The sequence below is a fragment of the Poecilia formosa genome, unplaced genomic scaffold (genome assembly GCF_000485575.1).
Source record: "Poecilia formosa unplaced genomic scaffold, Poecilia_formosa-5.1.2 Scaffold92, whole genome shotgun sequence".
Lineage (NCBI taxonomy): Eukaryota > Metazoa > Chordata > Actinopteri > Cyprinodontiformes > Poeciliidae > Poecilia > Poecilia formosa.
In genome coordinates, this window is record NW_006800031.1 from 1,643,586 (window position 1) to 1,668,361 (window position 24,776).

At 39.1% G+C, this 24,776-nt stretch overlaps 1 protein-coding gene across 2 annotated transcripts in view; it reads left to right on the forward strand.

Annotated features, from left to right (window-relative positions):
* Positions 1-23,241, forward strand: part of atosb (atos homolog b) — a 29,733-nt gene extending 6,492 nt beyond the window's left edge. The window contains exons 1-10 of one of the 2 annotated variants that reach the window (XM_007557875.2): positions 6,654-7,205; positions 15,678-15,866; positions 16,037-16,210; positions 16,988-18,308; positions 19,697-19,755; positions 20,126-20,219; positions 20,332-20,490; positions 21,040-21,108; positions 21,185-21,390; positions 21,570-23,241. In XM_007557875.2, coding sequence (XP_007557937.1) covers positions 17,130-18,308; positions 19,697-19,755; positions 20,126-20,219; positions 20,332-20,490; positions 21,040-21,108; positions 21,185-21,390; positions 21,570-21,723 — 1,920 coding nt within the window. In that variant the 5' untranslated portion in view covers positions 6,654-7,205; positions 15,678-15,866; positions 16,037-16,210; positions 16,988-17,129 and the 3' untranslated portion in view covers positions 21,724-23,241. Of the gene's footprint in view, positions 1-6,653; positions 7,206-15,677; positions 15,867-16,036; positions 16,211-16,987; positions 18,309-19,696; positions 19,756-20,125; positions 20,220-20,331; positions 20,491-21,039; positions 21,109-21,184; positions 21,391-21,569 lie in introns of those variants that run through there. The other variant, XM_007557874.2, reaches the window with a different exon arrangement.
* The last annotated feature ends 1,535 nt before the right edge of the window (positions 23,242-24,776 follow it).

A 24,776-nucleotide genomic window follows, 5' to 3' on the forward strand; every position in this document is an offset into this window, starting at 1 on the left:
TCACCTTTATGATTCACACTGACATTGTACACACTGTGGCTTTTTATGATGCATTTCTTTGCAACACTATCCTGTTAAATATACAGACATTCATATGACTACAGCTGCTATTTGACCCATTAGCTCACACCCTAAAAGATAAACTTGGCAGCAACTGGCACTTGCACTGCTAATTATCAAAGTAAGTCTGTTTTTCAAACAGACATAAAAGACTCAACAAGAAAAATGTACAGATCTGAAAGTTAAACACCTGAAAGTATATAATTACTAACAAGCTGTAAGCAACACAATATGCCTCCAATGGGTTTATTTAATGTACTGATGACAGATGCTCACAAATTAGTTTATTCAAATCAACTCTCTAGCATTGAAGACTCTAATGACTAATTGTTGTCTCACTTTCCAGGCTCAAATTAAGGCCAAATTAAGCAAAAAAAAAAAAAAATCCTGCCCTGTTTTCACGGATGTAGTGAAAGTAGGTGTAGGTTCAATATGGATTGGTTTTGGTGAAGATTAGAAGTTGGTGTTTGGGTTAGGCAGTTGACAGTGAATGGACATCTCCTTCAGTGACCTAATGGGATTGCTGAGCAACCTTCTCATTGTAAGTTAACCTGACCCCAGGATTAACCCCAGTCAGACCTTTAGTTGACCTTTATTTTTAAATTCCCACACCAAAATGGATCAGAGGCCCTGCATGTTGGAGTCTACAGATATGCACATATCATTTAATTATAATGAAATATTAGAAAAACTAATTGTAAAATCCCACATTTAATTCACTCTTCTGCTGCATCTGTCAGTACAATGTTTAGGACACTTTCAATGTGACACCTTTTTTTTCTACTCCTAACACACTTGGGTGCAGAAAACTAATCTGGAGAAAAGGGAACTCATCTGGATGGAGAAACATGTTATTGTCATGCAGTTTGAATCTATTAATCTATGCAATTGCCCAGCGTTCACTGTAGACTCAACCATCCTTTGCGACATTTCACTCTATAGCCCTCCCAGAAATGTAGTTGTTAATAAGCTTTAACTCTTCTTGTAATATTTCTCATCATCCACTTTTGTTGGCAACCATCAGTTGACTTGTTTGGTGAAATGTGTTGGCAAGACATTGGGCGAGTGCTTAAGACTTAGTTGTTTTCCCCCTTCTTTAACTAAATATCTATTTGGAACACAAGCAAAAGCAATGTGGCACAATCATACAATGCAAGAATTCCCCTAGCATGAAATTAAAGAGCATGAGAGATAGGTGAAAAGAGAAGCAGCTGAATGTAAAGTGAAGGATTGAGAACTGAGAGGGAAAAGAGTTGAGGTGGAGAGAGACAGAGAGAGAGAGAGAGATCTTTATTTCCTGTCCTCCATGAATAGGCAGCATATTTTTCTGGAACATTCCTCTGAGCTGGCCAGGCCTGTCACCAAGAATTGGGCTGCCACACTTTTCCCCCATCTCCACATTTCCTCTAATTGCAATTTTTGTGTTACTGGATATTGTACCTAAGTCACTTCTTGATTATTTTTCTTCTACACTGTTTGGTTCCTTTAACTGTTTTAAAGAGCTCTTATCAGAGAGGAAAGTGAAAAAAAAATGTCTTGCAATTAGCATTAAATGTAGGCTGTGAAAGTCACGTAACTCTTGTGGTAAATAGTTACAAATCATAAATAAATTAGATTTAAGTAAAATAAGATCAAGTGGATTGCATAAAACTTTTTAAATGTTCGTTCAGGAATTTATTCATAGCAGCACATTGCATGACACTACAGGATATATATACAGAAAACAAGTTTCCAATGTTCAAAATCAAACTATCTTGTAGCATCATAACATTGTGAATTAATTGATTGCTATGTGAAAATTGTCACATAAGTAGAAGCAGTGTTATCAGGTTTATCTGTGTTGATTTTTGGTTAATTTATACACAAAATGTCTAACTTGGGCAATTGAAACTGTTTATTTTGCATCCAGAGGAGTGCTGAACTCTAACAGAGGTCAAGAGTACATTAAACACGATTGACTGAGTCTTTGTATCACTTGTATGTTTTCTTAGCATATATGTATTCAGTTTAGGCTTATAGAACTCATTGAGTAATGGGCCTTATTCATATTAATTTCATTTATTAGTTTAATTTGAATATAGTATCTACAACATCCTGCTTTAGTCAGCATATTAAAGAAAATCAGCATATTAAAGCTAGCAAAGCTAAGCTTAATTAGATCTCTGACTGCAGGGTGGTAGCAAAATGCTTCCAGTAGGGTTCTTGGTATGTGTGGAATATGGACGAACCAACATTCATGGGATACTCGTCATTCCTTGGCTGCATTAAAACTTAATTCATGACAACAGTTGAGGGGTTAGGTATAGTCCACAAGTTTTTGTTTGGATTGATATCTAGACTGTTGGAAGCCAGTACAGCAACTTTTCTGTACTGGCTTCAATATAGATATTTCATAATTTGGCTATGAAATATATCTAAGATTATGAAACTATAGATATTACTTTCTTGTTGTAGCCCAAAATTAATTTGACAGTGGAAAGAGATACTTGCGTTAAATACAATCCTGAGCTTTGATGGTTCTTGTGTTGTTCAGTTTTCTGTTAGGCAGATTTTTGGCTCTTCTTTTAGTCCAGGAGTTTTCAAATTAAGGCTTTGAGTCTCTGTGTCCTGCAACCTTTAGATGTCTCTGGTCCAATATACCAGAATCCAATGGCTGGAGTATGAGGTCGAGCCATCGGACCTTCAACACAGATGCGTCTATGTGTTGAAGCCACGCATCCAAAAGTTGCAGGACATTGGCTCTCGAGGGCTGTTTGAGACCAAACGGGGTCTCAAGCAGACATCTGTTTTTATGCAAGTGTTTAAGGTGATCTTCAAACTTACAGTTGTTTCAAAAGACTTTCCCAACTTGTATAAATCTAAAATCTCCTCCTTAGATTTTTACTGATTACCTCAGACCTTTGTAAATGTTGTTATAAGAGATTACAATGGGTGGGTAACAGCATGCAGGAACTTGCTATCCAACAACAGTAAAATTTGATTATGGTATCATGGTGGTTTATAGATCTTGTTCTGGTCTTAACACAGCTGCCTCACAACAGTAAACTGAATATCTATGGCTTCAAGAAAGGGGGAAAAAAATTGGTTGTTTCTTTTAGGATATGAAATGGATATTTATTAACACATGAGATCAATGGAGCTTACAATCTCTTGACATATTGAAAAAATAAAAACATCCAAGCATATTTAATCAAACAATTTCACTTTTTTTTTCAAAGATAAGTCATGAAAATTGTTTCGACACTGAAAGACCAAACAGTTTGTGTCAAATTTATAGTTTAGTGCACCTCACTATGTAGAGCTCAATCCACACAGGAGTACACACACACACACACACACACACACATCTTCAAATGTGCTCATATGGGCGTTCACCTCCTCCACCCTCATACACATATGCACATTATTATACCGTCATTCCACCCGTCTCTCTCATCACCTCGCTCTCTTCTTTTTGTTCTTTCCTTCCTCCTAACATGGAGCGTGACCTTTTCACCTTTCAGTCAAAACTGTGACTAAGGGATTTTCTCTGAGTTATCACGTGGGTTAAATTTCTGTTTCTTTTTGATTTTAAGGATGTAATTGGAGAAGAAGATAACATTTCTGAAACACTGATGGTGTCACTTTGAAGTCTGAAATCTCCAAGACATGGCAAAATTTAATTACTAAAACCATTACAAAACTTCACTGTCCTTCAGCAGGATTGTCCAAGACTCCAAACACATTCTCATGTTCCTGACAGCATTACAGGAATGCAAGTGTTTGATAGAATGCGAGTCTGTACTTTCAGCCTGTCTTTCTCTTCTGGTGGACTGGCTGTGCCCTCGTATAGGGGGAGGGTCTCCACAGAGGAAACACACCCTTTCTACCCCAGATATAGAAACAACCTCGACTCTAAAGTCAACAGAAGATTGAAGGTGTTTGTTTACATTTGTGCATACTGCAGCGTGGGATTTTTCAGATCTGGTTTGGAACAAAAAAAATGTCATTTTATTATGAAACTTTTCTATGTGAAGATTCAGTTGAGCCCGTTTGAAAACAGAAACCTTGTCTCAACTCAACCTTTGGTTTATCTCGCTGTCTCTTAAAGTTCCTCCTCCACCTTCTGTCTCCTCCCTTTCCTCTCCCTCCTATCCCCACATCTCTATATTTGGAGGTTCATAGTTAAACACGTGTCTTGTTTTTTTTTTTTTTTAATCCGCTTGTCTGCGCACATATATGATTGCACACACTTAAAAAAAGCATGCTCAGTACATCAAGCTGCAGCAAGAGGGGCCTGCATTCTTCCTCTATGAAAGAGTGCATTTAGTCTGCGAGCATTTACTGTTGCATATTAAAGAAAAATATTCCAGTAACTTCAGAGAATGGGTACATTCAATCTGTTTAATACAATTGCAAACTAGATTGCCAATAGTTAGACATGCAACTATTAACATTATCATTATATGTCTTACTCATTCTCCTTCCTGCAATCTTGACATATAAAGTAGTTAATTTGACTTTTTTAACTAATTGTTGGTACTTTGCAGCGTTATTGTTGATCATATTTCATTGTGTCCATTTTCTGGTGGGTTTGTTGCTATTCTTTTGGGTAGATTTCTGTATATCTGATATTTTGTCATGTTGTTGTGTTTCATATTTTTTTATCCAGGATTCCATGTAAAAGACAACCATTCATTTGTGATGTTTCCCTCTTTTCCCTACTGTTTTCTTTTTTTGTACCATCCCTGAGATTCTAACAAGCTGATGTTAGCTGCTTAATTTGTCAGGCTATTTGCCCCTGTAGTGACACATCTTTATTTCTAAAAGCTTGTTCACTATAGTTTTAAAACAGCAATGTGTTGATGAGAATAATAGGTGGAATTCCTTTGGTTTCCACAGCATGACTTGCTGTTTTTTTTCCATGACCATAAATATTTCTCAGCACTTTTCTCTTGGTTGTTTCCATGTTAACAAGAGAAGTGTAGCAGGCCTCTTTGAGGCAGCTTCCAGCAGTGCACAGCAACCTGTGTAAGCAGTTTAATGCTACTGTTCTCTATGCTGCATATGGACTCAGAAAGCTGGTCATTTTGACACTTTTTCAGAAAATGTTTACGATTGGAAACTGGGACTTTTCAAAAGCTTGTTATACCTTAGTTAATTGTCTCTTGCTTTATTTTCATACTCACGATGGAGTATGAAACCTTTGCACAAAAACTATTAAGTGTTTGATAACATTTTAATGCCTTAAGTATATACAAACAATCCTGGCAAGTTGTATTCCATAAAACAAGTACATATAATTTTTTCTTGCTTTTATGCAGAGTAATTTAATTATTTATGTTTCTGTGCACTAAGAGATTCTGGCAAGATGTCAGACCCCACATTTATTTAGGCGGTAGTAGTGGTAGTGCAGGAAATTGCCAAGAGAGTTCAGGTTACTGGGATTTTTATTATTGTTTTAAACCTAAAAAGTTTAATAAGTAGAAGTTGTCTTTTGTCCAACATCTTATATAAATGTTTGGTTATTATTATTATTTAAACTTTCTCCTGCTCTCTGTGTACCAGAAATAACATGACAACTAAGCAGCAACAGGCAGGAATATATTTTCCATCTGGGTAGAAGCAGATGCAGTGTGTCACAGTTGGAAGCTGACCAGGAGGCAGATGTAAATCAGCAGTCATAGCAGGATGGTGACAGTTACTAACTGAAACATGAAGAAACGCAGAGCTGCCTTTAGACTTGTCTCGTGTGTCCCAACCAACAGACCTATATTAATGAGCAAACCACAGCTTCCTTATAAAGATAAAGCAGCACGCTGCAGGGAGGTATGTTTGTGTCTGCAACAAGCATGCAGAACTTAAGAAGTGTGCTAAATACGCGAGCCTAATATTCTTTGACGTATAGTTTCGCCTCCTGTTTTTGAGCGAGAGGTGAGAGAGCGCTCTCCAGTGTGTGATGCATTTTTTTCGTGCGGTGGATACTTCAACTCCACTCCTCTCCTCTGTGACGTTTATTGCATAATCAAAGTGCTGTTCCTAATTAGCTCACAGATGCTAGAATTAGTCACACGTGCACAGCTGATTGCTGCTTCTGGTGCTCTGCTGATAAACTTTATTTTGTGTGTGCTCCACTCCCTATCTGTCCTCTGGCTGCTGTTATTCTGCTTTTCCTGTTTGAAGCTGTCGTGCTGCACAGCCTGCAGCTTGTGTATGAGAAAGACTCCACAGAAAGGGGGAGGGTGAATTGCATGGACGTGTGGTTCTTTAATCTCCCTTATTATTATAAGTTGTTCTTTGGAAAGTTACATTCAGCTAAATATGTATTGCTTTGTGCGAAAAGATCAGAAGTGAAAATATGTTTAAAGTTTATGAACTTTGAATGCATGCTTTTAGAAAAGTGTTTTTTAATTTTGCAGAACAGGCTCAGTATAGGAGCAGGTGGGCGGGCTTCTGGCTCCCTGCACTTCCTCTCCCCTGTCACTCTTTTCCTCTCAACCAATCAGAACTTTGCTCATTACAGCTGACCCCCCTCTTAGCTCACCAATCGGCTTTCAGCATCCAATCCCCCCTCCTTTATTTCGTCTGTATGCCTTCACTGCTGAGTGAGCAAAGCATGCCTCACTTTATCAGCTGAGAGGAAAGCAACAGAAAGAAAACACACAGACAGAGGACAGTGAGAAAGTGTTGAAAAGAATGACAGAGGAATAGGAAAGACCGTGAGAAAAGACAGGAAAAAGAATGAAAGATGATCAGAAACTTCTTCAGATACTTTACAGGAGTTCATAAACAGGAGAAAGAAGGAAAAAAGTGGGGGTGGCTTAAAACAGAAAAGGAGAAGGAGGGCACAGGCGAGGCATATGGGGGCTGGGAGTTGTTGATAGGTTTTTGATTTGTGCATGTGTGTGTGCGAAATGAGTGTGGAGAGAGGTAGACAGGAAGAAAACAGAGAAAACACGCATTATTGCAAGCTGCTGAACAAAACAAGGAGAGGAAGGCAGAACTCTCTTTCACACTACAAACTGTTCAGGACGGAGGAAACGAAGAAGAAACCAGTGAGTCAAGAGAGGGAGGGAGAAGGCAGCCTGAGCAAGCAGAGGAGAACAGTGTCACCTACTCTGACCTAAAATAAAGGGAGGAAGGAGACTAACCTCATCTTTGACAGGGTGAGTGTGACAACTTCTCCTGCTCTCATGTCAAGTGCTCCACTGTTGCTCCTGTTGATCTCTGTCATATTGTCAGCTGAACTGAGATGACTCAACGTCTCCTAAAATGGCCACATGAAAGGCAGACAGACTGAGGGAGGGGAGAGCAGGAGGGACAGAGGGGAGACCCTGAGTCAAACAGCATTTTCAGCAAAAATGTCACTTTGCCTGTCCAGTTCAGAATGTCAGCCGAGCTGCTGTGTTTACTGCAACTCTGTGACTTATCTGCCCTGTTCGTCTTACATCCAACCCGGTCACTTTCGTCTTTTCTTTGCTACTTCCTGTCATATGTTTGTGTTAAACACAGACACATTCAGTTGTCTTTCAAACCATTCATTTTTAGACAGGGGTTCATGTACTCAACTCAATCAGCTGTTTTTTTTTTTTTTTGCAGGCAGAAACTATTTTTGTGTTTAGGAATGTTCTCAAGCAAGTGTGTGTGTGTGCGTGCGTGTGTGTGTGTGTATTTATATGTATTTTTTTTATCAGCCTCCAGGCACAGAACAGACCTGGGACTAGTCCAGGCAGTGATCTGCAAAAGGTTGATGAGACAATCTGTTATGGAATAGACTCAAAACGCAAGCAGTGCAGAGTGTCGGTGAGAAGCCAGAGATGAAACTTTATTTTCCCAAAAGGCTCATTCAAGATAACAGCCTAGGCCACAGACTTATAAATACATCATTCACTTTATACAGGGTAGGGAATTGTCAAAAAGTCAAACCAACGTGGCTCATATTTGTTTTCTGAAGAGGTAGTTGGAGAAAAATTGAACTACTTTTCCAGCAAAGGTCGTTTTATCATGCACCGTAATCCCTGTACTATATGTCCCACATTTTTACATAGTTTGGCTAGTCCTGTGACTTACAGTTGGGTACAGTTTATATATGTTTTTTTTCCCCTCTATACCACAGTTTTTGACAGATGCATTAAATAAGGACGGACTTGAACTAAGGACTGGACTTTACTGTATGCTGCCATGCGGAAAGCTAGTTGTGGTCTGAAAGTTAGTGAGCCAGAGCTGGCGGAACGACTCCACAGTTGGGTACATAAAGAATGTTTTGACGTTCTGTGCTACTTTGTTAGATTTTCCACCATAGTGCATCTAGACAGCTATGCTTTTCTATTGGTGCTACCTTTCCAAACTGCAAAAACACCTTGTGAGGCCCGTGATCAATGCAGTTACGCCTGGTAGTTGCCAAGGTGATGAATGTCATTGACTTTGCAGGTGGACCTTCTTGGTGTTAGTGCTATATTCAATGCAACTGTTTCTGTTTTACCCTGGCTGTGCAATTTGCAAAAGAAAAGCAACTAAACATAATGTGTCATAAGATTTGAGACGACTTCTCCAGTGCCATTTATATGTAGGTTCCTCCTTTTCATTATGCATTTTTTGACTAATGGGAACTTTTAATCCGGAAAATATGTTATTATTCAAAGAAGAAGTCAAGAGAGGCTGATTGCAACTCTGGAGGAGATGCATTTCCTTAGCTGGGATAAGGAAGCTGATAGGAGTTGATAGGAATATGCTTACAGCTTAATACAGGTTAACTTGTTAGAGGCTTCAATAGACTTGATACTGGGGTCGGGCTTCACCTTCCAGCAGGATAATGACACTCAACATATAGCTAGAGCTGCAATGAAATAGATTGAGAAATGGGGAAACTTTCAACCCTTAGAAGTGCAAAGTTTTTGGAGACATATCCTAGAGTACTTGCAGTTGCAAATTTCAATGAAAGATGGTTCTAGAAAGCAGAACAGATATACATGCCTTACTTTAAGCTATTTTTTAATGTTAATACCCCAGTGTCATTTTCCCCACACTTTGCAATTATGTATTTACTTGTGTTGGCCTGTCACATAAACGTCCTGTAAACTATACTCCAAGTTGTGGCTGTAAAGTGACCAAATTAGAAAAAAAATCTAATAGGTACAAATACTTTTGCAAGGCATTGAACTTTAGCAACATATTTCTTTTCAATCTTGTTGGAACCTCTTTCGGTTAAACAAGATTTCTAAAGAAAGACCATAAAATGTTTTTTTTCTTTTTTTTTTAAACTCAAATGTTTCTGGTAGCTACAATGAATGAATGGAAGTTAAGACTTTAAAAGATATGGCTCCATCATTCACGCCTTTGAAATGTAAGCTAAACAAAGAGAAAAGCAACCTTCAGTCAGTGAGCTGTCCAATCTAACTCCAGAATCCTGCAAGTGCAGCAGCTGTGTTTCTTTCAAATAGAGCATCTTTAAAGTGGGGCACAGTGAATGTCAAACAGAAGGAGGTATAGAAGAATCTTTATCAAGACGTGTTTTTCCTATGCTGCCGAAAGACAGAAAGTGATGGTGCTTTGAATGCTTGGCCTTGTCCGTGTGTGTGTGCTTAGGTATGTGGCGTTTGTGTGTTGTGATTAATATATACACAGGCCAAATGTCAGGCTATTTTTTCGACAAGGCGCTAGCTTTTAACTCTCTCTGACACCTTCCTAGGTTTTACTGGGAGGTGGTTTCTAGGTCAGCCAAATCAATATATGATGTGTTTCTGTGTGTTGTCAGAGTGCCTTCCAAAAGTATTTATACCCCATTTAAGTTTTCCACATCTTACAAGCTTCCGTGTGTTTTATTGGGATTTTGAACTCCCACAAATCAGCTTTGTTTATGCTGAGATAGCATCACACATTGGTTAGCTGCGTCTGATTAGTTGACTTCTGAAGGCAATTTCATTTAACTTTACTTAGGGGTGTCAGAGTAATGGGGTTGAATAAGAATGCATGCCATACTCTTAGAGGATCTTATATCTAATTAAAAAAAACAACAAAAAGATGCACTTAAAATTCCATCAATATACAGTGATGTACAGTTTAATGTGACAAAATGTGAAAAAGTTCAAGATCTGTTTATATTTCAGTCTTGTTCAAGTTTTCAGAGCTCATCACTGATGCATATTTCTAAGTGTGCATCTGTGAAACAGATGGTTTTACTGAGTATTCAGTGTAGTTGCTACTCAAACTACTGATCGCCTTTGGTGTGGTTTGATTTAATGGTTAACTAGAGGCTTTGCACTGATCCGATAATCTTGTTCTGTTACGTTTGTCAAGCAAGTCTGACGCCCCCTTCCTCATGATGATGATGTGAAACACCTCTCAGCCCTCCTGATCAGTCAACTGACACAGGACATCTGACCTTTGACCTCATGACCACTGTCTCCCTTCGCCTCAACACACAATGGTGCTTATGTGTTGACAATTTTATCCACTCCTGTGAACAAACATATGCACATTCCACCCCACCACTGCAACTGTGTGGCTTTATTAATAATGTTCTCAGAGAATATGTTAAGATGAACAGTGACCCGATGGTGAAAGATGTAGTGCAATATAAGACCGTTTGGCTGTGGAGGTTTATGTCCAAAACTCTGGACTAAAGGCCTTCAGGTGATTTCTAAAGAAACAAAACTTAACTTACCTCCAGTGTCGTATTTTATTGCTAATAAGCTAGCATTGTTATGAAGATGTTACTGGTTCTTCAAAATAAAAACACTTCCTGTTAAATAAAAAAAAAAAAATCAACCTTTTCATTTCTGTGCCGTTACTCTTCCTTCATGATGATTCAGTTGGAATATGTTTACCATTTAGACTTGACAACAAAGGTTTGAATTTCTCAAAATATTACACTCATATTCAGGATGAAAAATAGCCTCCATGCTACACAAACAGCACTTTACAGGGAATGTCTGGTGAACGAGCAAAGAAGCATGTTTTAAATTCATAATCTAATCGGGTATTGTTTTAGAGGTAGACTAAATAGCATGCATCTTGAGAGAGAACATTGATCACAGTAATTAAAGCCCTAACTAGTGGCCTTGACGGTGCTAGCGTTGTCTTTGATAAACGAACTTGTGAACACCGTCACATGAAATGGATCCACTGGAGGCATATTATGTTACTTACCTGCTTGTCAATGATTACACACTTCCAGGTCTTTAACTTTGCATCTCCTTTTGTTGAGTCACTCTTTTCTGGTGGAAAAACTTGTAAAAGCAGGATTCTGTTTACTTTGCTAACTGTCAGTGCAAGGCTCAGTTGTTTTGAGTTTATCTTGTAGTATGTGAGCTAACTTGTCGCGCAGCAGCTGTAGCCATGAACACCTTAGGTTGGCCCTGATGTTGGAGCGGGAGCCCCTCATGGTCCTGGTCTATTTATACTTTTCTCAAGGTCTTTTGCCAGGCTGAAGTTTCACTGCATGTCCATCATCTTGTGTCCTCTCATTCTCTTTTGAATGGCAGTTGCTATTAGGTTCTTGTCCCATCTTTCTTTATCATCAATTTCCAAGAGGAAATTTAAGGAAATTTTCTAACTAAAGAAACAATGCTTTTAAGTGTTTTAATATTTGCACATAAGTATCCCTTTTTTGCATACTTGTGTTGCCTTATTTATGTTTTAGTATTAGTATTTGCTGGGGATTACGGAGCACAACTGCAGTCAAATAGAAGATATCTGCAAATATGAGACCCTCTCTAAGAATAACAACCAATTTTAATAGGATAATTCCAAATATCTATTAATATGCATTCATAAACTCTATTGAAAACATCTTAGCACTTCTGCAGAAGCTAACAGCCACAAAAGAAGGGGATACACTGTATTTAATTTATACCCCATATTGTACACATGAACGTTGTAGATTAATTTCTCTCATCTTGGTAGGATGACTGCTTTGATGAATTTTGGAGATCAATATTTATAAAATTGCTTTAAACTCCTGCATAATTTAAGTTGTGACTTATTGTCTGAAGACTTTGTATTGTAATTTATTTGTATTAATTGTGCTTCTGATCCATATTTCAGCCAGATGTCTCTTAAGAAACTTGACAGATTGTGGTCTTTAATCAAACCAAATTAAACCAAGCTGATCTCCAGTAGAAAGAAAGCCTCTTGCTTAATAGATGTACAGAACCACACTTACTTACAGTGGACAATTTGTAGATTAAATAAAACTACTTTAGATTGTGAGTGTTCAAAGCAGGAACAAAATGTACGAGGTATTGATAAATGGTCAGCATAAACTGTTCCATGGAGGAAAGAACAGGAACAGAATGAACAAAGTGCAAAAGTATGAAACGGCGAAAGGGACCAAAGGAAAAGCACCCAGAGAAAACAATGCAATCTGCTGGCAGGTTGTCATTTTGTTCATTTCCCCCACTGTCTTTGAGTGCAGAGGATAAATCATTCTCAGCTAGAGGCAAGATCACTTTGATGTACATTTTTTCCCCAACTGCCTTGTGTGCTATTTGATCCTGGTCTATAAAAAACTAATATAAGAGCTCCTATGGCTTTAATTAGAGTGTAGCATTTATTTTCCAACGTGAACCATATTAAGTTTTTGTTTTTCCATATGACAATGAGCTGAACAGCTGATCTGACATGTGCTTAGGACTTACAATTTAAGTGAAGATAAAAGTTTTGTATTATTTGTAAATTGCAGTTTTCAGAGGATTAATAACTTGTATTGTTCCCAACTGTTTGGAAATTGCCAATACCTGTTGACTTGTCAGGTAGTTCCTGAAATAAGTGACTGAAACTTGAGATTGTAGATCAAATAGATAGGACCACACCTAGAGAACTGAACTCTCCCTCTGGCAGTTTTTTAATATGCAAACCATTACCGATTTCAAAGGCTCTATACCAATAAAAATGTGCTGTATTTGGGCAAAAAATCTTTTGGAGCACAAAGTAGTTTGGCACTATATCTGCATGCCAGATTATACAATGTTAAAATGCAAATATTGGAGCACAGTCACAATGTTCAGTGATGCAGCTGTAAATTTCCTGCACACACCCACCAACCTGAAGTATTTCTTGGGGTGAAGCCAGAGTGTTTCCTCTCCACTGCTGGCAGCTAGATCGGGCCATAGAAGGGCTGGGCAGCTTCTACCAGCCGTAGGCCTCTTCAAACTATGGCCAGAAATCTAGCAGCACCGAGAACTTAATATATAAATACTAGTAGCAGTTACACTTCCTCCCTTTTGTAAAGCACTGATTCGTGTTAACCTTTTTTTGTCTGTTTATTATGTAATGATCCCTGTCTGACCTTTAATGGGCCTAGTTGGGAACTGCTCCACCTGAGCATATCAGATGTCATTACTAACAGTATTTTAAATGTGAATACTCTAACAGAAGCTTCTGATAAAATTAAAGTCCTAAACATTTTGCATCCATTTTGACCCGTCATATGAAACAGTGATGATATTGCTTTGCAATAGTTACGATATTTAGCTGTAAGCATAAACGTCTTTTTAGGTTTTTTGGAAATGTTTTAATTGGTAGCCTCAGTAGCTGTTAAGAATCTTATACTTGTACTTTGGAGTAGTTTTTGTCACATTTGTGAAAAAGGCATTTATGTGCAGTCTAAGATTTCCCCATGGTGCTGTGTGACTGCAAAGAAACCATATGTTGGGTAGCTAATTATAGGTGATGGAGACGTCACTCCTAACTATGTGATTCTTTGTGTGCAGCAGTTGGAGAGCGCAAATACCTTATGGTAAGCCATTGTGTACACGTTGATATAACATTACGAGGGCTGAGAGTAAAACTAAATAATACTGATTATCTCTTCATCATGACACCTGTTAGTTTATGTGCTATACTAGGCAGCAAGTAAAAATCTTGTCCTTAAAGTTGATGTTTGTCTGCGACACAGCACCTCCAAACCTGCATCTCTTGTGGGGTGTTCCTGGTCTGCGGCGGTCAGATTGCTAGTCTGAGAGAAAGGTACCAGAATACATACAAAGTGCATTGTAATTTGTTGTGTTTTCGACCTATGTAGTCATAGTCTGGGTGACCTGTCCACTGCCACAAGCAGCAGTGGATAATGGGTAATTAAGCAGTGGGTAATGGAGCATCAGAGCTAGACTATGGAGCAATGGAAGGAAGTAACTTGGTCATGGGAGCACATGACACCAGGATGCACAGTGGAAAGAAGTGGACAGAATGCTTTTGGTAATGTTCTGCTGTGAAACATTGTGACCTCCTATCTACGTGGATGTTATTTTGACACAAAATACCTACCCCAGCACTGCTGGAGACAATGTGCATCTTTTAATGGAAACCGAAGATCCTGATAGTTGTGGTGTCTTTCAGCAGAATAGTGAGGTTGTCAAAACAGGATCTCAGTTGTGAGCTTCTGCTTGATATTCTCAAGATCTTAGTCCATTTAAGGATCTGGGGTTGAGCTGGACTAACAAATTCTATCCATCGAGACCACACCACACAGTTTACAAGACTTAAAGGATTTGTTGCTAGCTGATTGGTGCTATATCCCATGAAGCAGGCAGTCATAATGTTCTGCATTATTGGTATAAGCAGTGTTTTGTATGGAAAAACAGATATTTAGAATGTCTCACTTTTTCTTTATGTTCTTCTTCCTGGAGAAGATGTGTGAACTGTATGAACTTTAGAGTTTTATCTAAGGAAGACGTACAAGAAACCCAGATGTCTTATGACTTGATTTACTGAAACACTATTTGTCAGCAAGATAATTTGAATACCAACTGCAGGTCACCCAGAGTGCATCTAGTCTGATCATTTCTTATAAGAACAACGACTTTGACACGTGGATGAATTGTGATTCAATCTTTTAAGAATTTCTGCATTTAAATGGTAGTTTTTTTTTCAGTGATGTCTAAAACTTGGATCTCTGAGTTTTGTCATCATTCTTTAAATTACAAAAAGCAGAGTTATTATTTGTAAAGGGGAGAAAAGAGACCAACTCTAAGTGAAAGTGAACAGGCATTTGGTTGTTTTATTTTTTTTAATCTGTAAAACCTTGTTGAAATTTTTCTTTTTGAGTGTACACCTCTCAGGGAGACCACCAAATTGCTATGTGTATTTATTTATGTACTTATATTCTAAAGAAGGTTTTTCATGGCCCCCCCAAACATGATCCCTACCACCATCAGCCTCCTCAAGCACTCTGTAGCTCTGCTTCTCTTTCTCCCTCTTTGTGGCCAAGTACAAAGGAGTCGTTATCCTTGGGCTACGTGTCGCCATGGTGATGGCTCATTGCGACCCTCCCCGCCTCCCTCCCTTCACCCAACATTCCCAAATTCAGGTCCAAGTAGGATGGGACACAACCCACTTCTTTTGGTTTAGCACCGTGTGGTGCCAAGTTAACTCCATGAAGTGACTCCTTCATGTGTGATTATCAGCTCAAAGAGTTTGGGGCCTTTGTGTTTAAAATGGGGGATTTTTTTTTTCATGGAGAGGATGGCAATGAAAACAGTTCTGCATACGTTGTTTTTTAGGATGTTTACAGCGTGCTCTAATGGATTTATTTAGGAGGGGTTTGTTGCTTCTCCAGACACAATCCATCCTTTTTACCTATTTTCAGGGAGTTCCTCTGTCGATCTTTTTGTGGTTTTGATGTATATTTCCTTCTTCAGGGACACTGGGTGGAATGACCCAGCCATGATGCCACAGCCGTGTCCCACCTCACACCCAGGTAACCAAGGACGGTTCACCTGGCTGTCAGCCAATTACAGAGGGAGTGGCAACAGAATTACTGCCAACTTGGATTCAGAGACCTTTCCTCTTAAGAGCCCTCTGCCGTACTGACACTGCAACACTTGCTGGTAATTTCTCAGCATCTGAATTTGATGACTCAAATTTTGTGCAGATAATTTTGAAATTGTATGTTTGTTTGCTTGTTTTTTTTATCTTTGCTTTTACCAATGTAGTTATTTTTTTGTTATGATGTGTGGGATTTATTGGTAGAAGTTGACATACCTTCTGATTTTCGTAGGTGTGAGTGCTTGTGCCATTCACCTTTGATCCTGTTTCCTGATTATCTGCTCTGTGATGTTGGCATAAATTCATGCCAGCTTCCAGAAACATGGATGAATTCCATGAATCGCTCATTTAGACACATCTTTCTGATGTTGTGCCAGAGACGACCCATCAACACAGTTGCACAAAGGTGAGGTGTTGATCTTTGTATTGTTCTCACAATCTTTTAGATATGCATTGATGGAAATAATAATAATAATAATAATAATAATAATAATTATGCTTAGCATTTTTGTTTTATTGGTTGAATCTGTGTTCTTGCCTTGTGCTTTTTTTGTTTCTTGTTGTAATTGTTCAGATCACACAATAACAAAGACAGGAGATATCAGACTAGGCCAATGGTTGGAAACTTGTCAGTTCTGTTTAGTTCATTTACACAGCTAAACTCACACCCAGCGTAATCTCAAGCAAGTTTACAGGACAACCAGGTCCAGTTTTTATCTTATGATATGGAGTCAGAATTTGTCCACATTCAGGTCAGTCTGGTTCATTCCAATTGAATCACATGGACAGATGAAGACCCAGTTTTGTCTTAATCAAGTTCAATTGAAGTTATCATATAATGCAAATGTTTCTTTTACATCTCTGTACTCTGACTTAATTTTAAAGACCTTACTGATTCAGTTTAGGCAACATTGAGTTTTCTTGCCTTAGAAGTAAATTCCACACCAAAGAGTCTTGTTAGGGATAAATACCGGCATGTAGCATAACTTTTCCACAGCTATGGTATATGAAACGATAGAATGGGCAGATTACAGTCAGCAGCCAATTTGTTGGTGAATCTCCACAAAATACCTTCTTGGTTTTCGTCTTTATGGGACTCGCATTTAGATTTTGTCCCACTTTCACTGTTTGCTAGTATTGCTTTCATAAACTACATACTGATGCAGCATTTTGTTCCTCTCAGGTTGTGTGTGGCTCATCGTCTTGTTTCACACACTTTGATGTCCTCCTAGCCTTTCCTGCGGGACGTCTGCGTCTGCCTCCTGGTGTTTGTGAGGATCTATTTGATCTTGTTGTGGAAAGTCGAGACTCGCAGCAGCAGTACCATGCGGCACATTCACGTGGAGTTGGCCCAGAAAAAGGCTCAACTAGAGCTTCCAGCACAGGAGGGGGACCTGCCTCCATCTGCATCCCCAATGGTGGGACTAGATCCTGGCGTTAGAGCCGAGGGACCCAGGCGCTTTGACCAAGAAGAGCTTCGACTCCAAAAGGTTTACCAGCTCTCTATTTTCTCTCAGATGGGAGGATTTTCAGCCTCCACTGGATCACATGCTGATGCCCAACAGAGACCATGTCGAGCGGGCTATAAAAGAGTGTTAGAAGAGCCTCAGCTGACTCATAAGCGCTCCCACCTGGAGGACACATCAGACAATGAGGTGATTGAGGGGGGGGTGTTATGTGGGTCCACCCCAGCTCAAGCTAATGGGAATGGATCTATAACTGGGCCTGGCGGGCCTGTTTCTCCATACTCTTGCATGCATTTGGAGCATAGAGACGCTGAAGGTGGACTGTCACCTAGGTCACCACCGCTCTCCCCAAGCCAAACTCCCTCCCGGCGACCAGCTCAGCACAATCATGACAGACCCATCCCGGATGCATTTGCGCCACTATCCCCCAAGTCGCCCCCAATGTGCGACCCACATGGGCATATCTGTGACCAGGGACACTCCAACGGAAGCTTAGCAAGGACAGAAACGGCTAATGGCATCCGCACATCAACCCATTTGTTAGGTAGCCCTGGACATGATGGGTGTAGTAATGGCTCATCTGGAGGACAGCTTAGCCCCCTCTTATATGAACTATCCACATATGAAACTCCTAATCCTGCCAGCCCCACAAGCCCTCCTGGGCCTTTCTCCCCTCCACACCACACAGAGATGCAGGAACCAGGGGAAGCTACTGAATGGGACATTGGCCTCGAATCCTCTCCTCCTGAGAGAAGTGCCACCCAACAGGCCACTTCGTCAAATGGCCTGGCTTCCTGGGAGAAAACTCCAAGCAGTAACGGTCACCGTCTATTCTCTGGAGGCCACTGGCCAGCCAAAAAGAGACTGATTTCCCCAAGTGACACAGCAGACTCGTGCTCTGAAGATGAAGGGCCCTCTACATCGAAAAGAAGCAGACTGTCTTTGCTAACTTCAGGAGTAACTTCATGTCGTAGCACTGATGCTAAAGCTGCTCCATACTGGAACCACCTGCTGCCCTCTACACGAGACCACCCTAAGGTTAGCACTCACACACACACTATGTCCTCATTTTATGTTTCTGTTCAACTAATAGCAGAGTGAACAGAGGAAAAGACATTTTTATAATGTCTCTTTACCTCACAGAGGCAGTGCCCCAGCTCTTTTATAGCTGTGGCTGTTGGTTGGCCTCTGATATAACTAACCACACCTGAAGTCCAGTTTTCAAGTTTTTTGTTTGTCTTTGAATACTTCACCATAATTCCTCCATTAGCACCAAACAGGCTATAATACAAAGTCTTTAGAAAACAATTTATGCAGTTAAATCATATAAGAAATATGAGGAATTTTATGATTATTTGATTTCTCATTTAATTGGCACACTTGGCTAACAAAAGAAATGATGTTCTGTGGTTAGGGGCAACAGTGGTTTGTTTAGAAGAAATTACAACAACTTGGTATGAATTGTCTGTAGCCCCCATTAATTCAGGAAAAACTAATTGAGCATCAATGAAAACAAAACGGAAACCATGAGAACAAGTAAAACCTTTAAAGCACGAAGTAACGCTGGCTCATTATCACTGCATGCTGGAACAGAGCAGACCAGCTCCAGAATAAAACCCATTGAGGGAAGGGCTATTGTTCCCTAACATCGGTGTGGGGTGTCCCTCATGCTGATGCATGAGCATACACACATACATATAGGCGCATTTTGCTTAAAATCTTTCTGGAAGTGAACTCGACATTTTTTAACTCAGGAAGGCTAGAAAGAGCTAATGCAGTCAGTTCTCGTGGGGAGAGTGCTAACAGGGTTCTCTGGTCAATTTTTAGCAACTGTAGAGCATAAGAGGAAGGAAAGAAAAGGGCAGGACTAGATATCTAACTAAAACAAATTTAGAAACGGAGGAAAATACATGCTGCATAGTGTAGTAAAGCACAATAAGTTAAGAACAGTGATGACAAATTTAAAAAGCTAATGTTTCCCTAAGTAAAAGTTACACACAGGATAATTGAATAATGCCTAATGTACATTTGGTTGTATGTGAAGATGAGCCAAAAAGCTGACAAAGGCTTTAAAAGTGGATAAATTAGGAGGAACTGAACTATGAGTGAAAAATTAGCTGGAGGTTGCGTGAGTTTTGCTGGTGATGAGTCACTTACTGTGTACGCAGGCCTGGAAATGGAAAATGTTTTTGCGTCTAACAGTCTAAGCTCAGTAAGTAAAAAAAAAAATCTGCAACACCCAACCGCACATATCTACCAAACGATAACAGGGAGAGTTTGTTTATTGGTACTGATTGGAGCATCTGATGTGATTTAGAATTTCATTTTAGCTACAGGGCATGCTATTGAAGTGACACATTAAGATATAATTAGATTAAAAGAAAACAATTTTTAAATTTTTAGTGTTTTTTTTTGTTTTTTTCCAGACTGCCATAGGCTGCACCAGATCAGGGAGACGACTAAAGACTGGGTTGCGCTTAAAAAGGTGAGTCATCTGTCATTTCTGTAGGCCTCTAATTATACAACATTTATCATCAAGAAAGTACACAGGGTACAGAAACAGGATGAGGCCATTAAAATTAATATTTTGCTAGGGATGCTAGATAATAGTTTCCATGTCATAGTGGAAGTAAATGAATGATTTTGTGATGGTTCTCAGATTTTAATCAAATGAACACGGGGAACAGGTGTGGGTGTTTAAAGCATACTTCCTCTTTTTCTAAATTAAAGGGTTTGTTGTCTGGACTTTAGTTTGCAGACACACTTGCAGCCGTGTGACATATTGGTTAAGGCAAGATTATTGTGATCTCAGCCTCTAACCACTGGTGTTTTTGTGTGTTTGTGGCCACATGCAGCCGGCAGCTGCGCAGCGGCAGGCAGACCGACAGCGGCCGGGCCTCACGTTGGTCCTCGTCTTCCATCAGTAGATCGCTGCTGGGCAACTTTGAGGTACTCAAGTTTAACACTTATTTTTTATGACTTTTACTTCTTTTACCAGTAAAATGACTCACTTAAAGAGTTTAATGATTTAAACAATTTTCCCCTTTTGCTTGTGCTGCAGGAGTCCATATTGAAGGGCAGATTCTCCCCATCTGGGCAGATCGAAGGATTCACAGCAGAGATCGGAGCCAGCGGCTCCTACTGCCCGCAGCATGTCACGCTGCCTGTGCAGGTTACGTACTACGACATCTCGGAGCACAGTGCTCCCTCGCCCTTCCTGGTCAGTCTGTGTTCATCTGTGGTTGTTTACCTTTTCAAACTGTATCCTCTCTAAAGCCAGAGATTTGAACAGCCACCTAAACCACTGTAGGCTGGTAATGTGGTTGCTGAGTTGGGTTTTTGTGCTGGTATAAATACATTCTGTTTATGCTTTCATACGCCTATTTTTAGCTAAAACTTGGAGACGCAAAAATCAGAATTTCAAGACTTATCTCTGATCTCTGGTTTTTGTAAAACCTTTTCCTTTGTGGTGGATTCTGATTTCTCCATAAAGAAAATATGAAATATAAAACCAAGACAAAATAATTATGTAGTCCACATTATAGCATCTTTTAAACACCTTGCATTAGTGATTAGCATGGTTAGAAAATTGGGGTGTATTATTTATTTAACAGAATGGCCCTTAAATGAGAAAATTATTGCAAACTCTGCTTATTCTGATGTGATTATGGAAGTCTGAAGCCACTAAAATAAAAAAGGAGTTTTTAATTATTGTTTGTTGTTGTTTTTTCTATTTTTTGAGTTGTAAATATTTGCTTCTCTCCACCAGGGTGTGATATCACTCGAGCCTCTTGGAAAGAAAGGATACAGCATACCCAAAGCAGGGACCATTCAAGTGGTGAGTTTATCCTCAAAGAAAAGAAAATGGGCTCATTCTGCGTATCTTCTAATCATCTTTGTGTGCATCTCCTCAGACCTTATTTAATCCCAATAAAACTGTGGTGAAGATGTTCCTGGTGACGTACAACTTTGGAGACATGCCAGTCAATCACATGACCTTCCTGCGTCACCGTATCTTCCTGGTGCCAGTGGAGGAAGGCACAGAGGGGAACGATGGGGCGTCTCCAGGTGGCGGAGCACTCGACAGGAAGAGAATTCTTTGCTACTTGATACATCTCAGGCATGATTGAACTTGTCTTTTTTTTATTATTATTACACTTCCACATTCTTCTCACTGACCTACAACTTATTCTAGAGATGCATTGTACAATCAAATGTTAAAAAGGAATATTGGCAGCCTTTTGCAGTGCTTAAAAATATAAATATTTGACTTACCTGCTATTGTTCTTTCTTTTTCAGATTCCAGAGCTCCAAATCTGGAAAAATTTACTTGCACAATGATATCCGGCTGCTATTTTCCCGTAAATCCATCGAAGTGGATACAGGGATCCCGTATGAGCTGAAATCTTTCACCGAGGTGCCAAGAAACCCCAAATACTCTCCCCGTATGTGACCCCTGTCCTGACTTTTTGAGGCTTCCCTGATTTAAAAACGAAGTCCCTTCGTTTTTTCCTTAAAAATGACTGACTGCAAGAATGATGGACACAAAACTTGATGAGGTCTGGATAAAATGCTCCGCAGGGCACACTGACACAGAGACAGTGTTGCTCTTTGGAAAAATAACCCATTTTTTGTTTCCTGCAATATTCCTTCACTGTTGATTGAGAGACAGTTTGAAAATGTCACCCAAATCAACACGGCAGTCACTTGAAAATATTTAAAATATTGGAGTTCAGCATAGGGACTGATGAGCAAGCATACAAGCAAAAGCAGGATTTTTTTTTTTCAATGCCTTCGTCTGTTGAACGACAGAAATGCACAGATTCTGATACACACACCAAAACAGACTGATGCATATCACAGACTAAACACTTTTGGTGGCAACTCTCTGAGTTAAGTGTTAACATGCATGCCTTGTGACTTAAAAACCTGAATTTTCCTTTAGTGCCGTTTCACTCTGTCCTTCACTCTGCCTGCAACGTCGGCTGCCTCATTGGACCAACAATCGTAGCTCTGCAACTTTAGATTGGAATAAAATAAAAAGCCCTGTGATTAACGCATCTGTATCTATTTGATCTGAAGCACTTTTTACACCTCTTTGATGAGGTCAGATGGTAGAGAGACGAACACTATTGAAGGCATGAGCTGTAATAGAAATGGCTCACTTTGATCGAAGTTTAAATTGATTTAAAAAAAAACAAAAAACATTGGCTTAATTTGTTCACACTCAGGATTTCTTTTGAAAAAAAAAAGCACTCTTTGCTGTTTAACCTGTCAAGGTACAGACCACTGTGTACTCGCCGTCATTAAAAATAATGGAGTCCATTTCTCATATGTAGCCAGACTGAGGGACATTGTGTTGTTTTCTTTTACTTTCTAGATTGTGTTGAGAACATCTGGATGTTAGCGCCGATAATGAGGGGAAGCGGTCTTGGGATGTTTTGATAACTGGATATTTTCATCAGAACTCAGTGAATGAAAAATCAAACGGAAAACACAAATCGTGACTTGTGGGGAAAGATGTTATGTCTTTATATTTTAAATAGGAAAAGGAATCAAGCCAAATTAAAACTTGCTCTCATCCATTTTTGACCACAAAAGAATAAATAAGTACTAATATTTCAATTTAGAATGCTGTATTTTTAAACTAACCAAATTGTGTTTCAATTTTTCATTACTGATTTCTGAAGAAAAACCTGTTGCATAAACATTCTCAAACTGAAAAAAAACACAAGCTGTAGTATTTATAATTTATGTTTTCAAATATGTCTTAACGAGCAATATGCTGCACAAAGTAGAGTGCGTTTTACAGCCTGGAGAAGCTTTTTGTTGGAGGGGTGAAAGATGACAAAGAATTGAGAGAGCGGGAGAGGGGAGGGAGGTTCAGGATGAAGAGGGGGGTATGTAACATGGAGGGGAAAGTCTATGTATATTTAAAATAATAAACTTTGAGACTGGTGTGTAAAACCCATATTTCTGTTTTTGTGTTTTTCTTTTTCTGCATGATTGAGAGTCATTGTGGAAATTTGACTCTGGCGATCCTACATTAACATTGTGAAGTAATTTAGAGATTTATTTTTGTAAATGCATCCCGTCATTTACATCTTACTCCCAAATATACATTTTACTTTTGCAGTCCAACTAAGGTTTTATGATTAAGCTTGGAAATGTATGAAATTTGATTTCACAATTTTACAACTTAATTGTTTGGTCAGTTTGAAATGTTTGCCCAGATAGATTTTTTATTTTTATTTACCACCATCACCACAAAAAATTAACATAAAATATGTCAATTTTAATCCCAAAAATGTAAAAAATTGAACAGAAACCGATATTGTAATAGCATGAGCTCAAATTAAATTTCAGTGTTTTATTTGATATTACCATTTTGCTTGAGTAGAGTATTACTGGTGCAAACCACAGAGTGTCAAATTCTCCATACAGTCCATTTATAAGCAATCATATGAATCAATAGACATAATGTTCAGTCTAATACAGGAGACTTCTTGGCAGCATTTACAAATCTGAAAGGAGCTACAGTGGGCTTTCCCTCTTGTGTGGATCCCACGCGTTGGCTGAAAAAGATCCATGGACTATACAAATTATTTAATCGGAGTTGCTGAGGGAAAGGATCATGGTGGTTTGTTTATGTGCCCAACTAAAAGTACAGAGGTTTATCACCCACTAAAAGTCGTCCTTTACTGAAATACTCTCAACCAGGTTGTCAGAACAGGCTCAGATCCTGAAACTGTGAAAAGGGGGCTTCTATTTTTGGCAAGTGAGCTTATTATGATTTGTAACTTTCTAAAAATGACATGATGTTGAACATGTGGCTTTCCTTCCGACACCATAGCTCTATTTTTAATCTTAACATTTCAGATTAATGAAATGTGGCTCTTAAGGATTTACATAGTACCAGGTGTTATTGATTATAATACATGGCTTCTTTATATACAGCATAGATGTTCTCATCGCTTAGCAGTGGAATGAATTTAAACTAAGATGTTTATTTCCAAATGGAAACACAGATGTTTGCAAACCAGAGTTTCTGCTGCAGCTCTGAGGATTCACTTGAGTTTGTTCAGCAGAGTAAACTTTGACCAGGATAGAAGAGGCCACTGTTACCTCTCATTCTGTTGTTACTCTATTACATTAAAGCATTTTCTGCCCCCTGGTGGAATGGTGTAGTATTGCAGCTTCTCCTGTTGGCCTAGTTTTTTTTTTTTCAGCTGGCCAAAGCAAATCCCATTTATACAAATATTTAGAGAGATGCATTCTTTCCATGAATGCACTGTTCCAGCGCTATTTATACCTATATTCCATTATCATTCACTGCAAACGTCAGCCATTCATAGTAAGTCTGATTTCAGAATCCAACATGGCCTCTTGGTAGCTCTCAGCCAGAACATTGGTGCCTTTTCATTAATAAAACATTAAGAATAACAACTATCGACGCAAGCTGATTAAAAAAGCAGAAGAAAACTTCACCTCAAATACAACAAATGC